Source organism: Crassostrea angulata, chromosome 10 (genome assembly GCF_025612915.1).
Source record: "Crassostrea angulata isolate pt1a10 chromosome 10, ASM2561291v2, whole genome shotgun sequence".
In the NCBI taxonomy this organism is placed as follows: domain Eukaryota; kingdom Metazoa; phylum Mollusca; class Bivalvia; order Ostreida; family Ostreidae; genus Magallana; species Magallana angulata.
The window spans coordinates 32,733,198-32,749,743 of record NC_069120.1 but is presented as its reverse complement, the minus strand read 5'-3'; the positions used below and the strand labels follow the sequence as shown (position 1 = coordinate 32,749,743).

Genomic DNA, 16,546 nt, shown 5'->3' with positions numbered 1-16,546 from the left:
TGTGGACACCACGTGGATTGATGGATATACTGTTCATAGCTGGAAATGGGCTAAGACCCTTGTCTGGAGCTTGGCTGGTGTCTGATATCACTCTGAGGGACTTCTGTTTCTGTTGTTAATTTTTGTCGCACCCTGCATAAAGATATTTTATTCTTCTGACATATCGATGTAAAGAAGTCATGTAATTAACATTTGTAGAAAAGAGATGTTGAAGGAGTGCCTAAGTTGATAAAACAAAAATGGCAGATTATATGTTGGACATGGAACATGTATTTTAAAACAAAGTCAGGGTCAGATAAGATATGAAATTTGGTAAGAAACAGATAACATCACTCCAAGGTGTGAATTACTTGCCAGTCATAAATACATATAAACTTACTGTCATAGTCTATTTGTTAGAAACATAAACATACAGTGTTTAATATGCTCTAGATCCCCTTAAAGGGACTGTGCTTTTATTACGTTTCCAAAAAAATAAAAATCATGCATACAGAAATGCCTTCTAATTGCATTTAATTATTGAAGTGGCACAAAATAAGCATAAAAAACATCCATATTTAGGTGTTAAAATGATCGTAAATTGGAGCTCTCACAGTAAAATTTTCCACTAATGAGATAGAGGATCAGTAGTACTCTGACGTCATATGTTTCAGTTCTTGAACAGCTGATTGTAATGGGTTAAAGAGCGATTATCTCGCTCAAAGGGAATTATCCCTCTTAACAGACTGTAAAATGGTAGTTTTTCTTATGTATTTCAAATAAATAAAAAATCCCAATTGATTAAATAAATCTGCTTATAAAGGAAAATATCAGTGTTCTAGTCCTCTATAACTGCAAACCAAAATTTAATGAGATGATTTTCAATTCATCAAACTTGAAATGCCTAAAAAAAATAATGGTTTGTTTCTGCTTTCATGCTCAAAAAAGTAATGTTGGTAGATTGGAATTTTTTTTTCATTTTTTCAAATATTTTTTTTTCTATTGCAGTGTGTATTAATTGACTGTACTGTATTCATACGTACCAGTTAGATACTGACACTGCCGAATGGTTTAAGGTTTCCTCACTCTTGATGTTTTTATGGTTAAATCCGTATAATTATTGTTTAGATTTGAAGATTAATATGTAAACATTCAAATTGAACTTAAATATTGGTATGTTGCAAATATTTTGTTCATGCTGTAGGAGCTAACCCAAACACAGGTACACTATCAGGATAATTATAGCGACAACTGCTCCAATCAAACATCACAAATTTTTTTACTGATTTCTATATAATAAAGCAATTTTTTAATGAAATTAATCCCAATCCTTTATTTTATGTATTTTAACATTTAAAGGCCATTTAAACTTGCCAGTATAAAAGCTTTCACATTTAGAGTGCATTTTGTAACAATTCTTCTACCATGTATAAGTACAGTTTAGCAACATAAAACGTCTATAACTTTTGAAATAATGGTTCAAACTCACTGAAAATAAGTACATTTGTAACTTCATCATTATATCTCCTAACGAAATCTGCAAAGAAATGTTTACCTTGCCAGGTAAAAAATTATGAATTGTAGTTTGTCAACTTTTCCTATATATGTACAGTCTTATCAGTTTTTCAATGAATTCAGCGATTTCAACTCAAACTACTCTCTATAAATTGTGAAACATTGGTAGCATTTCACTTAACATAGCATAAAATGTGTTAAACACAAGTTAAATCAAGAAATATTGGCAAAACCATGCATCACATAACACTAATATTATAACCAATAACGGTAAAATATTCCAGAATGCTCACAGTGACGTCATGCGACAATCGAAAGACCTTAACATGAGATATACTTTTTATCTTTCCTGACTATTGAGATGGCCTAAAGAAAACAAAAAACGATATTATATATCAGATTCTTCATCTGCCAGTGATGAGAGTATTAATAATATCTACAACACATGAAAACATACAGCCATTTTGAAACAAAACATTTGAGTTACACTGATTTGAAAAGAGTAACTGCTACAAGTGTTTTTGTTACCAAAATGTTGAATAAAAATTCTTCAGAATCAGATAAAGACGGAAACAAATGATTTCCTGTCAAAAATCCTTTAAAAAAAGTTTGGAGTTGGTTGTAAAAGTTAGGGTCGGTTGAGAAAGCGGAAACAAACCTTTTTTTTTCTTAGGCCTAAATGTTATTGCATCTCATGCAAATTTTCCTGTTGAGAGTATGTTTTTCTTCAATGATCAGAATTTGTGTTCATTTATAATACCCTCTTGGATCTAGCTGCAGGTCTTTAGCTCCCAGTGTAAAAAGATTTGGATGAACGACATGGTAGCTACAGTTCCTTACATGCTAAAAAGTTGCAATTTATAGGAATTATATATATACCGATATAATATTTTTTTTCAGACTTTGTTTGAATCTTTGTCAAGGACTGTCAGGTCTGTTATAACACCATCGTGGTTGACTGAAATTGTCAGAACTGTGAAAGAATCAACCAAGCCTGAGGAAGTAACCAAAAAGGTAAAGCACTATGTACGGTAGTATCAATGAAATCTGTTATCTAGAGTAGAGACAAAATATTTTAGCTCATCGGGTTATTGAATAACCTGAGAAGTATATGCTGATATTATCTGTCTCTATGTCTTAGAAGTAAATTTTCATTTTTATAACAAATAACTTGAAAACTATCAAGATTTTGTAATGCATTATTAGTGCTGAAATGAATGTTTGAATATTCGCGAATGAATTGTAAATTTCAAATATTCGAATGTATATTTAGCATTCAAATATTCGATCACATGTTTAACACCCATACTAAGCACTGTAAACTATGCAGCATCGTGTTAGTTCGTTACGAACAATGGAAAAGAGAAGCTGGAAACATTTTACTCTGAACGAAAGTAAAGACAAAGACATGACTGCCATGCTTGGAAGAGTCTATTACTTAACCCAGTAATAGACTCTTCCACCATGCTTGTTTACATTGAAAGTGAAAGCAGGGTTTACATCGAACGGAGACAAACATTGTGGATTTTTGAATTTATATCAGATGATGAAGAAATAATTTGCTCAAATGTTTGAACGAGTGTGAGCTACGGAGATTTTATATCGAAAGGTACATTGAAAGTTTTTTTTAAAAGATACCTCGATATAATTTTTTTTTTAATAAACAGAACATTGCCGTAATTATGAGCGTTATTGGTTTTCTTTTTAATTCTATATCAAACATGGCAAAAATATTTGGAATGACTTACGAAGTTACGTATCGTCTCATACAGGAGTCAGGACTGCAGTATATTATTAATGAAGTAATAAATCTTTTGATTGTAGTTGATGGAAATTTAAAAAAAAATAAAATATATTATTATTTACATAAAAAATAAATGTGCACCTAATTCAATGGATGCATTAAGTGTCAACTTCGAACTAACGTGTTTAAGCAGTCTACACATACACCCACTTAGTAATACAAATTATCAAATATGCTTAATACCTTGTCTATGACATCTATGAATATTCGAATATGAGTCGAATAGCATTCACAAATATTCGAATACTGATTTTTGGTATTCGTTTCAGCACTATGCATTATAGAAGTAAAGTTCTTGATTGTAACAATATGTGTTTGAAAAACTCATTGCCACACCCATTTATTATGTAATAAGGGATTTTTATACTATCTGAATATGGGGGGGGGGGGTAATTCTGAAATTGTATCGATTATTCATGGTATATCATATAAAGCAAAAATTGCATGGAAGACCTACTCGTTACTCGTAACCAGATCGTATCTAGTTTTTTACTACTTTTTCCCTGCATGACTATCTACGATGGCTGTTTGGATATTATTGTGACATTTACTCTTACTTCCTTGGGAAAAAAGATAAACCATTAAAATTTTATTAAAAATTAAACCAAGATACCTCTTATTAATGTAAAAGTTTAATAGTCTATGGCTTCATTAGATCAACTCTGGTATTAAAGCTTACAAATTTGATCGCAACCTCATTTTAAAACGTCTCATTGATCATATATTTAAACACATTACATAGAATGAAAAAGATGAAAGATTCTTCATATCTTATCTTTTCTTTTCATTTTAAGATGCCAACATAAACATATTCTCTCTATTCTTTATTTTGTTGGGAAAAAATTTCTATCTGAAGGTCGAATTACTGTGAAACGTCTCTTACAGTCAGTTTGTTCCTATTTAAGAACTGTTGACATCAGTTAGCATGTAAAAAGTACTTGATATTTAAAGTCCCTTTGTTTTAATTCTAGGTAAACAATCGGTGAAAAAACAAAACACTGCTAAACTGAAAACTTGTGGCCCCTTTCAATTGTACTGTTTTTGTTTACTATAGTAAGCAACTGCTTGACCTGAAAAGGTTTTCTTCCAAAATTCTCCCTAATTTGAAAACCAAAAGGTCACTCTCACTGTGAGGAGCCAGTGGCGTAGCTGCCATTAGACACTTAAAGCATGTGCCTACATATTATTCTAAGACCAAAGATTAAAAATGTTAAAATGTCACATTTTATTTTAATAAAAAAAAATGAAATACCACACAGTAAATATCTGTCTTTTCTCTATGTCAAAATAACCATTGCAACTGTTTTTGAACTACTGTGCATGGTTTCATCAATATTCAATGAATACCAATTTTCGTGGATTTCGTTATTAAGTTGATCCACGAAATTAAGTGTTCATTGAAGTGCAATTTCTATTATCATTTTGTACTGATAGGGTTATTGGCCATGAATTTACGTATCCTTGAAACTGCGATTTTCACTTTGAAAAAAAAAATGATACCCTTGAATATTAATGAAGCCACAGTATGACATTCAATTACAAAGTCCTAATGTTTTCCATTTAATTGAAAACTAAACTATGGAGACAAATAATACCTTTATAATTTTTCCGTCATTCACTTTGTTTACACTTAAAATTCAAAATGCTAGTGAAAACAAATTGGATTGTATTTAAAAATGTTTTTGCCTTTTTACTACAAAAAATTCGTAAAAAACCCCCAAAACTTTATGTACAAAAAGTGCCTAAAATTTGTTCCTTGGTGATCTCTAAAACACAAAATCCATTTTCCGTTGGGGGGATTAAGCCCCTGAACCCTCCACCAGGGCATTGTCCTGGTCCCGCTGGGAGCCTTGAGCGGCCCCCAGACCCCTTGCCTTAATTGGTGCCTATACTTCATTCTAGTTCTAGCTACTTCACTGGGAGCAACCCACGGCTCTATGCTCTATGCCAATAGATGACTACCGTTCCCTGTGGTTTATATTTCTGTTTTTAAAATTTCTTGTTTATTTGTAGGAAGAAGTAAAAAAGTTTGTTGCTGCAGCTGAAGTTCCAGATTTAGTGCCAAATTCTAAATCTATGAAGCTGTTGACAAGTGATGCATTGCAGCATAGACAAGAAACTTTTCAGGATTCAACTATACAATGTCCTTCGCCTAAAAATCTTGGCTCTAGTTTTCAAGGTATTTCTTCAGTGGTAATAACTTAAGCAAACAAATTTCAATGGCTATCCGTAAATTTTCTTTTAAGTCAATCAATTCAAAATTTGACTCATAAAGTTTCTCCTTTATGATATTCTATTAATACAAGATCTAACAACATCACATTAAGAGTCAAAACTACATACATTCTTAATAAGCCAATGAAATCACTGCTGCCAACACTGGGTTTATAGTTCAGAATGTATTTTTTTTTTATCTTTGAACTTAAGTGCACAAGATACCTGACTTGTAAACAAAATCAAGGATGCTTGTTAGCTTTGATTAACTTGATGGTCAATGATTCTAACAATACAATTTGTTTTTAGAAATTGCATTTCAATGAACATGTAATATCATTGATCATTTTCAACAACGAAATCTACAAGAATTGGTATTCATCAAATATTGATGAAACCACTGTATTAGATTTACAGTATGACCGTTATGGTTTAAAGTTTATACCGCAGATTACTAACTGAATGCAAGGAATTAATTATATTTGATAATTGATAAAGAATAAGGGGCAAAAAGACATAAAATCTGCCAAATGCATAGAAAACATTTCATACTGATTTTTAGCTCACCTGAGCTGAAAGTTCAAGTGAGCTATTTTGATGACATTCTGTCCGTTGTCAGTCCGTCCGTCTGTAAACTTTTTACATTTTTAACTTCTTATCTAGAACTGCTTGGCCAATTTTTTGAGAAATGAATTCTTTCGTTATTTTGATTAATCTGTTAAAATTTTACTGTGTTGTTTGCATGCGGCCATATCTAATTCTTGTTGGGAATGTGATCATTTCATACGAAAAACTCGATATCCGGAAATTTATTACAATCAAAAGATTGATAACTCTGCTAAAAATATTGGTGACAATGTTATGACTATATATTGAAAATTAAACATCCCATTGGCAAAAAATTGAATCATGTTAAAGATAACGCTTGTTTGAAAATCAAAAAAAATATATTGGGCAAATAATGTATGCTTTCTGCTCCTTGTTCTTTTGTATTTGATTTTTACATTTTTATACTTTAACTGATGTGAATTAATGTTTTAATTTTCATTTTAAGACAAACAGTATAAAAATAGGGAAGACGTAAACTCTCACCCTTTTGACTTGGAGCGTTGCAAGATAAACATGGTGAAAATTAAGAACCTGGAAAATCACCATGATGTTACAGGAAATGGTGAAGATCATCAGAATAAACACTATATCCAAGATGTCAATAGTAAGTTGTTGTTTATTTTATCTCATTTGAGCTTTGACTGAAATGCTAAATAGTTTGCAGAAAATGCTTAACAGTTTAACTGGAAGAATTCACTCCAAACAGCTTGCAGGCTTTTCATAGCTACTATGTAGGAGATTCTCCCTTGAACTAAAACCCCTGTCGCACCAGGGCTCAAGATGATCCTGCTTCCTAAAATAATATAAAACACCAAGGTTCATGCAGTAGAGTCTCCTACAGCGCTACAACTACTCAACAGCATCTTTAACTTAGAACATTGTAGAATCTGAATGCCATGTGACGGTGCCAAATTTAATGCAAAAAATACTACTTTCATAAAATGAGATAATAAAGTAAAATACCAATAAAAAAAATCCAAAATTTTTCATTGCTCTAGTTTAACACATCAATTATTTTGATAAAAAAGTATTATTCCATCATAAAATAATACAATAATATATACTGGGTATATAACAAATATCATGCTAACAAAACAACTTAATACTTATTACATGCAATTCTGATCAAATGAGTAATGCATTCCTTCTTAAGATGGCTCTATACACCACTTTTTGATGAAGCAGTACACAAAAAAGTAAATCTGGAAGAATGCAATTCCGGTACTGGCTGATTTAAACTGAGGCGAATTATATGGGGACCACTCTTTTAAACATTGAAAATTTGTTAAATGAATAGATTTATTTTAACTGGAAAATTCATTACTTAACAAGTAATGTGGTATGTGACACCTTCTCGTGGTGTCGTATTATTTATCGAAATAAACAATAAAATCAAGTATAGTTTTTAAAATACATGTACTAGTTTCTCTCCCATCACTGACATCTTACAGCGTAGCGGAGCAGGGTAGTGGGTTTACTATAAATCTGGAGGTCATGAGTTCAAATCCCGTTGAGGACAATAAAATTTTTAATTTTCCAAATCTTATTAACCAGGTTTTCCAATGGAAAAATCCGCTTATTAAAATGGTGAAAATGGCGGGCGGGCGGGTGGTTGGGCGGCTGCCAAAAGGGTATCCTCATTGTACGGATAACTCCTCCTACAGTTTTCAAGATAGGAAGTTGTTCTTTTGCAGATCAATTGTACATATATCAGAGGTGTGCATATTGCTAGGATTTTGATTTCCGATAATTTATCGAAAAAATATCAGCTTTTGAACAGTCATTTTTTGCCAAAATATTGCATATAGGGAACCCTCATTGTACGGATAACTCCTCCTACAGTTCTCAAGATAGGAAGTTGTTCTTTTGCAGATCAATTGTACATATATCAGAGGTGTGCATATTGCTAGGATTTTGATTTCCGATAATTTATCGAAAAAATATCAGCTTTTGAACTTAGTCATTTTTTGGCCAAATGTTGCATATAGGGTACCCTCATTGTACGGATAACTCCTCCTACAGTTCTCAAGATAGGAAGTTGTTCTTTTGCAGATCAATTGTACATATATCAGAGGTGTGCATATTGCTAGGATTTTGATTTCCGATAATTTATCGAAAAAATATCAGCTTTTGAACAGTCATTTTTTGCCAAAATATTGTACGGATAACTCCTCCTACAGTTTTCAAGATAGGAAGTTGTTCTTTTGCAGATCAATTGTACATATATCAGAGGTGTGCATATTGCTAGGATTTTGATTTCCGATAATTTATCGAAAAAATATCAGCTTTTGAACAGTCATTTTTTGCCAAAATATTGCATATAGGGAACCCTCATTGTACGGATAACTCCTCCTACAGTTCTCAAGATAGGAAGTTGTTCTTTTGCAGATCAATTGTACATATATCAGAGGTGTGCATATTGCTAGGATTTTGATTTCCGATAATTTATCGAAAAAATATCAGCTTTTGAACAGTCATTTTTTGCCAAAATATTGTACGGATAACTCCTCCTACAGTTTTCAAGATAGGAAGTTGTTCTTTTGCAGATCAATTGTACATATATCAGAGGTGTGCATATTGCTAGGATTTTGATTTCCGATAATTTATCGAAAAAATATCAGCTTTTGAACAGTCATTTTTTGCCAAAATATTGCATATAGGGAACCCTCATTGTACGGATAACTCCTCCTACAGTTCTCAAGATAGGAAGTTGTTCTTTTGCAGATCAATTGTACATATATCAGAGGTGTGCATATTGCTAGGATTTTGATTTCCGATAATTTATCGAAAAAATATCAGCTTTTGAACTTAGTCATTTTTTGGCCAAATGTTGCATATAGGGTACCCTCATTGTACGGATAACTCCTCCTACAGTTCTCAAGATAGGAAGTTGTTCTTTTGCAGATCAATTGTACATATATCAGAGGTGTGCATATTGCTAGGATTTTGATTTCCGATAATTTATCGAAAAAATATCAGCTTTTGAACAGTCATTTTTTGCCAAAATATTGTACGGATAACTCCTCCTACAGTTCTCAAGATAGGAAGTTGTTCTTTTGCAGATCAATTGTACATATATCAGAGGTGTGCAAATTGCTAGGATTTTGATTTCCGATAATTTATGAAAAAAATACCAGCTTTTGAACTTAGTCATTTTTTGGCAAAATGTTGCATATACATGTAGGGTACTCCATTTCACTGGATAAGGGTTGACATGGATTATGGATACAGTTTACATAAAAGAAAACCCGGTTTGCTGTCACATTGACAGCTTTTCACTTGTAAAACATATTTTTTGGTTGAACACTGTGGAAGAAAATTCTAAACCGGTGAAAGTATTTCAATTATAATATACTTTAATCCACATTAATATCGACAGATGTTCCTTACCACCTTAAGGGGATGGGAGGGTGGCTTTGAATTTCTCTCAGGTTGGGATACATAAATCCTATTAGTTAATTTCCCCTTTATTTATTTGACTTAGTTTTGCATTAAAGCGAATATATTCACTTATATAGGCCTATAATGAAATATTTATGTATTTATTATTCCAACATGGTATTTAGGAAATTTTCTTCAACTCAGAAATGAAAAGTACCCAAGGTGTTTGGGCTTGGGACTTAGGAAGGATTACTCTTTCCTGAGGAACTTTCACACCAGATAAAATTTGATATATTTTTTGTGTTTATTTGCAATTATTTTCATTCAATTTTTTTTGGTCACATTTATTAAAATACATTTTCTTATAACATCAAGCAACTTTTTCAGATGATTTGTCAACAAAGTAAGAAAATATGAAAAATTATGTTTTGGGGAAATACTAAAAAAGATTGCAACAATAACATTTTTGAATGTTAAGAAGTGTTATATTTTTTTTATCTGTCCGGAGGAAATATCCATCATATGACAAAAAACATTCTCTCAATTTGTTAATAGCTATCTTTTAAAAAAATATTTTACAAAAAAACATTAAAAAATTCTTTAAAAATACCTACAGTATCCCTAACATCATTTTAATATTTGATAAGTGTATGTTTTGTGGTCTTCTATTGAAAATTGGAATTAACTGTGGGTGTATAGAGCCACCGTAAGTAAAGCTATAGTATTGTTTATTTACTGCTAAGAAGTATCTTTTAATTGATTTCAATAAAAGTAACTATTGTTCAGAAGCTCTTTGAATTTTAAAACATTGATACACATTTAATAGTAGTTCTTTTACTCTTGTAGAATCTCAAGATACTTCCGAAAAAGGCAGTGTTATAAAGAAAGTTCCATTTTCAAACAATCCAGGATTCGATATAACAATGTTTAGTTCGCCATATGAGGTAAATAATTTATACAAATGAGATTTTAGCAAAATGCGATATTAATGTATCTGTACAGTAATAAAATCTGCAGTATTGATGTGTCTGTACAGTATTGATGTATCTGTACAGTGTAGATGTTTCTGTACAGTATTGATGTATCTGTACAGTGTAGATGTATCTGTACAGTATTGATGTATCTGTACAGTGTAGATGTATCTGTACAGTATTGATGTATCTGTACAGTGTAGATGTTTCTGTACAGTATTGATGTATCTGTACAGTGTATTTGTATCTGTACAGTATTGATGTATCTGTACAGTGTAGATGTATCTGTACGGTGTAGATGTATCTGTACAGTGTAGATGTATCTGTACAGTATTGATGTATCTGTACAGTATTGATGTAACTGTACAGTATTGATGTATCTGTACAGTATTGATGTATCTGTACGATGTAGATGTATCTGTACAGTGTAGATGTTTCTGTACAGTATTGATGTACCGTATTTCACGGAATTTAGGTCGATACTTTTTTCCCCTGACATGTGGACCTCGCCCTATTCATCGCTTCGCCCAATTTATGTTTTTTTTTTTTGGTTGGAATTTTGCAAAAATTTATGCAACCCTCCAATAAAATCATGAGTGTTTACTGTAATACTGCTTGAATTTCTGTGTAAAAATCGTATGGATTTTAATCAATATACTGTAGTAATTTATCATTTAAACAAAATTAAATGTAAATAGATTTATTTCTTCTTACATTTCTTACTTAGATCACTGACTGAATCATTAAATGCTGTCATGCATTTTGATCGTGTGCTTACGATAAACATGAAATCGATTTCGCGCGGTAAAAGTAAAATGAGAACCGTACAAAGGGTAATTACGGGGGGAAATATCGTCGGGTAGAAATAAAAAAAAAAACAATTTGTTTTCATAATAGAATACATGAACAAGTCTTTTTCTTTATATTCAACATAAAACTTTCGATGAAATTTTAGCCAGGTGTCTCTGAAATCTGTCTGGGTAGCGCTGACTTTATTTATACACAGTTGAACTCTCGGCACGTGCTACTCATGCCTGCAGGCTTCAATAAGATCAGAGGTTGACTCGTGTGTATATACACAGTAAAAAGTCACATAGAGACACAGGGTGGCATGTGCTATCGTAGTCATGCCTCCAGGCTAGGTAACTATCCCCCGGTTAACACCAGTTTGTACACATGGCAGGGAATAATAAAAAACCGGCCGTACTGAATTATTTGGTTTGAAAATTTTGACGCAATTTCAGACATTTTCTTACGATGTTTTCAAGAAATACATTTTATTTCCCTTTTGTTTAAAACTGTGAAATAAGATTAAAGGCTACTATATGATAACGTTATTGGTTTAAACCATTTATTCATTAGAACTAGCGGTAATTTTTCGACCAATTCTTCGAAGTCGACCTATTTATACTTTTTTTTATTTTATGGCTAAAAACGGCCTCCTTCGCCCAATAAACCGTATCGACCTAAATTCCGTGAAATACGGTATCTGTACAGTGTAGTTGTATCTGTACAGTATTGATGTATCTGTACAGTATTGATGTATCTGTACGGTGTAGATGTATCTGTACAGTGTAGATGTTTCTGTACAGTATTGATGTATCTGTACAGTGTAGTTGTATCTGTACAGTATTGATGTATCCTGTACAGTATTACTGTAACTGTACAGTATTGATGTATCTGTGCGGTATTTATGTACCTGTACAGTATTAATGTATATCTGCATGGTATTGATAAAACTACAATGTTATTATTTCTGCTGTCTGTCCATCTGTTTATTTGTCTGTCTGTAGACATTTTACATTTTTAACCAAACTTTGCACAAAACAGCCTTAGGTGAAGGGGATTCAAGTTTCTATAAATGAAGGGCAACGCCTTCTTTGAGTGGAGAGAATTGAGAATTGTAGAAAATTTGTTGGTATCTTTTAAATATTGTCTTCTCAAAAACCAATCAATTGGCTAGAAAATCTGAAACTTGAGTGTATAGATTCAAGCTTGTCAAAATCATGATATACAGGGTAGGGTGGGCCAAATTAGAGGGTCAATTTTCAACGGGAAAAAATTCTAAATAATTCTCATGAACTTTAATGTATGGTATATTACTTGTATGCAAAATGAAAATGCATAAACAACAACTTCATGTAGGCCCTGTGTATGATAATAATATTATTCAAAGGAAAACAATATTTGTTATGTTGATTCCTGACACCTGTTCATTTCACATTTTTTGACATATGTATACATTTACAGTTTACAGCGCAATGCCATTATAAAATGAGAAGATGAAATTGCTCCACATTTACAAGTAAAAAATAATCAATAAATCTGAAGTCGCAGATTTCAAGTGGTTTTAGGGGACCTCATTGTCTGTAATGTACAGTATAAGTAAGTAACAACAACAAATAGCAGGACTAATGGTAAATCACACCGTTGTGATGTCATCGCAGTCACTATCAATGCGACAATCAAAAACTGCGATGGTGTATTGTGGGAATGATGAAAATACTGTAGTGATAACGCAGGCCAATACGGGATCCATTTTGCCTGTTCTGTATATCTTAGTTTTTTACTGGTCCTAACTTCACCAAACTTGCATGGATGGTGCGTCTAATCTGATGCACTCCACAGACAAGGATGCTGAATCAGAACCATAGGTTTCAAATGTTCGAGGAGGTTTAGTTTTTTTGGAGCATGTCACATTTTTAATAGATAATAGTACTATTTCAAACTTGTATGTTTGATTTACCTATAATGTAAATCAATTGCAGAGGTATTTTGAGATGCACAGCCTGATCTCCATTATCAAGGATGCTAAAAAAAAACTATCCCTCTCAAACTTGCTTGATAGAAGTGTATATTGTTAAATGATATAACATTTATTTTTTTATAATAAAGTATTGTATGATATGATACACTTTTGTATTAAATGATACAAAATACTATCATATAATATTATATTCTAAAAAAAAACAAACTAAAATGAAATAATCCCGTTACCTATATTCATTTTGAAGATGAGGTCAGGAGATTGTTTAATTCCATTTTGGGGGAGACTGTAGGCATTCTAGACATAAATTTATTAGTCAAAAATGGACAAAACTCTGAAATTTGTTCTTTATTTCCTTCATATTTCATTGAAAATGACGGTTTAAAACATGATATTTCATTGTTTTTCCCAAAACTTTTAGCCCCGGTACACCCTGTCAAACAAAGTTATAGTTATGAAGCATCATTGAACGAATTTATATCTTAAATTTCATAAACCTGTAGGCACCTTTCATTTACTAGATCTTGACCTTAAATCATCTTGTTTCAAAAGGGTCTTAATGTTTTACCTTAGAATATCTGGTCACAATTTTTAAAATACTTATATACAGAATCTATTCTACTACATTGTTAAGATATTTTGTGTTTGATTCCATAAAGCTGATTCTATTAAGGCAATTGTTGCTCAGGTGAGCGATGTGGCCTATGGGCCTCCTGTTCTGTTAAATTTAATGAATTAAAAATTACATGTATCATTTAAACATTAAACTGCTGTCTTTGGTGTTTTATGAAATAAATTATGTTTTGATTCTCAGGCATTGCAGTATATGAGATAAAATAAAATAAAAAAATGTAGCATTGATTAATTGTATTAGAATATTGAAAAGGGGAATAATTCAATTTTAAGTTAAAATATGGATATTGATATATGGATATTGAATTATTCTCCTTTGCAAATCTTTTTATGAAAATAAAATACCTGCATTATATTTTGAAATGTTTGGCCTTAATTAAAACCAATACCGTATTTTTCGGGGCATATGTCGATATGGGGCATAGGCCGAATTGCTAATTTTTAGACAAAATTCAAGAAAAATCCTTAGACTAGCCTAATTTGGGGATAAGCCGATTTTCAATCGATGATTACTATAGTGAAAGTATGACCGATGATTAAGAAAGTCACCGTATTAAGTATATACTTTCAGAATATCGATGTAGAAAGTCAAAAGAGTAATCAAAGTTATTAAATTTGCTTAACATATATATTTCAAGCAATTTTTAAAAATTAATCTGTGTTTTGTGGCTGTTTGGTCTCTTCCGTATTCGTCGGTGTATCGTTGTGTATTGTAATTTTACATAGTGTAAATTTAATTGCAACACCAACCTCCGTGGTTCTGTCTGGTAGAACTAAGTATAATATTTTACCAAACCTTTTATATTTTATTAATACCTTATTGCTAAATCTCATTTAATCAAGTTATACTTTGAAAGCTACTTGTAAATACGGGGTATGGCGTCCATTAGCTCAACACGTGGTTTCATATTCAAATAGAGTTATCCCCCGTAATCGCTATGAATGAGAAAACGAAATACCAAACATTTGTGTTCTTTCCATTAATTAATTAAATAGTGACTTGTCGTTATGCAGAGAAGTTGTAATGTTAAAAACACAGTTAATGCAATGAAGTGTAACGGTGTTCACTAGGCTACGTGCCCCCAGGCTGTGTTTTAGTCACGGGTTTCACACCTTTGTATATACACACGACACCAGAATACCGTTATTTCATCCAACAGAAAATTAATTGTAAAAACACATAGCATTTGATTTATTCTTCACCCAAGACCAGTGATTCCTACGAACGCAGACATGAAGAATTCACCAAAATTCCGTCATATTACATTCTACTCGGTTTCGTTTTCTTTTTTACTACGCAATAATAGTTTCCAGGGTTCATACATGAACGTGGGAAAAAAATTCTTTTGATTGGGATTGTAAAGAAATACCTTGTACAGTACTGTACATTTTATTACTCACGATGTCATTACAAAAATTATCAACGGGACAACTATCGAACAATAGTTCAAACGGGTGAAAAAAAAACAACCCTCATAATAAATTGCTACAACAGTACAACGGATAAAAACAGTGGATTTTATATTTTACTGTTAAATTTTTTTAACTTTGAGTCTAAGAATAGCCGATCCCTGGGGATAGGCCGGGGCTCGCTCATCGGAGGAAAAAAATACCGGCCTATGCCCCGAAAAATACGGTACATTAATTTTGTTGGCCTAAATTCTTTACACAAAAATTGACATTGCACATTAAATGAACATATTACTCTTGGAACATAGTGGAGGAGTGCAGCTTACATTGTATAAACCTGTAACATTTGGTTCGAGGTACTGAGATGAATTTACAAAAAATATAAGACACAAATGTATAACTTGCTATCTTTCCTTTTCTTTCAGAGAAGATTGAGTGCAAATTGTGGAAGATCTCACTTGTCACCTTTTTACAGTGGGAAAACAAGATTCGGGGGAGCTTTGTCTCAGAAATCAAAATTGAATAGTTCTGCTCCAAATTTGGTTTGTTTAGTTTGTGTTTTTTGTTAACGAGGTTCCTTAAAGAAAAAATCTGGTTATTGAAATGATGAAAATGGCGGGCGGGTTTGCAGGTGGCAAAATGGTACACCTATTGTATGGATTACTCCTCCCCCAGTTTTCAAGATAGGAAGGATTTGTATATGATATTAGTCAAATTTGGCCCCCATAATTCGCTATTTTTAAAGTGATTCATTATTTTGTTGTGTTATTTTATAAAAGAGTTGACATAAAATATGTTTTTCACCTATTTATGTGATTTATATGCACTCGCTGGCAGTATATGACGTCAGAAGTGACACTATTTTTATGAATCAATCAAAAACAGTGAAAAATTGACATTTTTCTCATTTTTTTTTCAAATGGGAAATATAGAGCAACTGTTTGAACAAGAACAAACTTTTTGTCACTTATACGCACTGGGGAGATACATCTTTTGGTGAAAATATTTTGTTTGTTCAAGCAGTCGCTCAATATTTCCTTAAAGAAAAACTGCTTCAAAACAAGCTGTTTTATGCGAAAATGGCAGGAAAAGGTAAACTTTATGATGTCATTTTTAGGTCACCTGAGTAAACTCAGGTGACCTATTGCTAATCGTTTACGTCCATCGTTGTGCGATGTGCGTCGTGCGACATGTGTCGTGCTTTAACAATTTTACATTTTTAACTTCTTCTAAAAAACTACAAGGCCGATTGTTACTATTTTT

At 32.1% G+C, this 16,546-nt stretch overlaps 1 protein-coding gene across 1 annotated transcript in view; it reads left to right on the top strand.

The window, feature by feature from the left end:
• Positions 1-16,546, top strand: part of LOC128165839 (nuclear pore complex protein Nup153-like) — a 38,942-nt gene that overhangs the window by 5,450 nt on the left and 16,946 nt on the right. Inside the window, exons 2-6 of the mRNA XM_052830690.1 lie at positions 2,395-2,508; positions 5,312-5,477; positions 6,567-6,725; positions 10,349-10,446; positions 15,709-15,825. Of these exons, the coding sequence (XP_052686650.1) occupies positions 2,395-2,508; positions 5,312-5,477; positions 6,567-6,725; positions 10,349-10,446; positions 15,709-15,825 (654 nt within the window). The remainder of the gene's footprint in view (positions 1-2,394; positions 2,509-5,311; positions 5,478-6,566; positions 6,726-10,348; positions 10,447-15,708; positions 15,826-16,546) is intronic.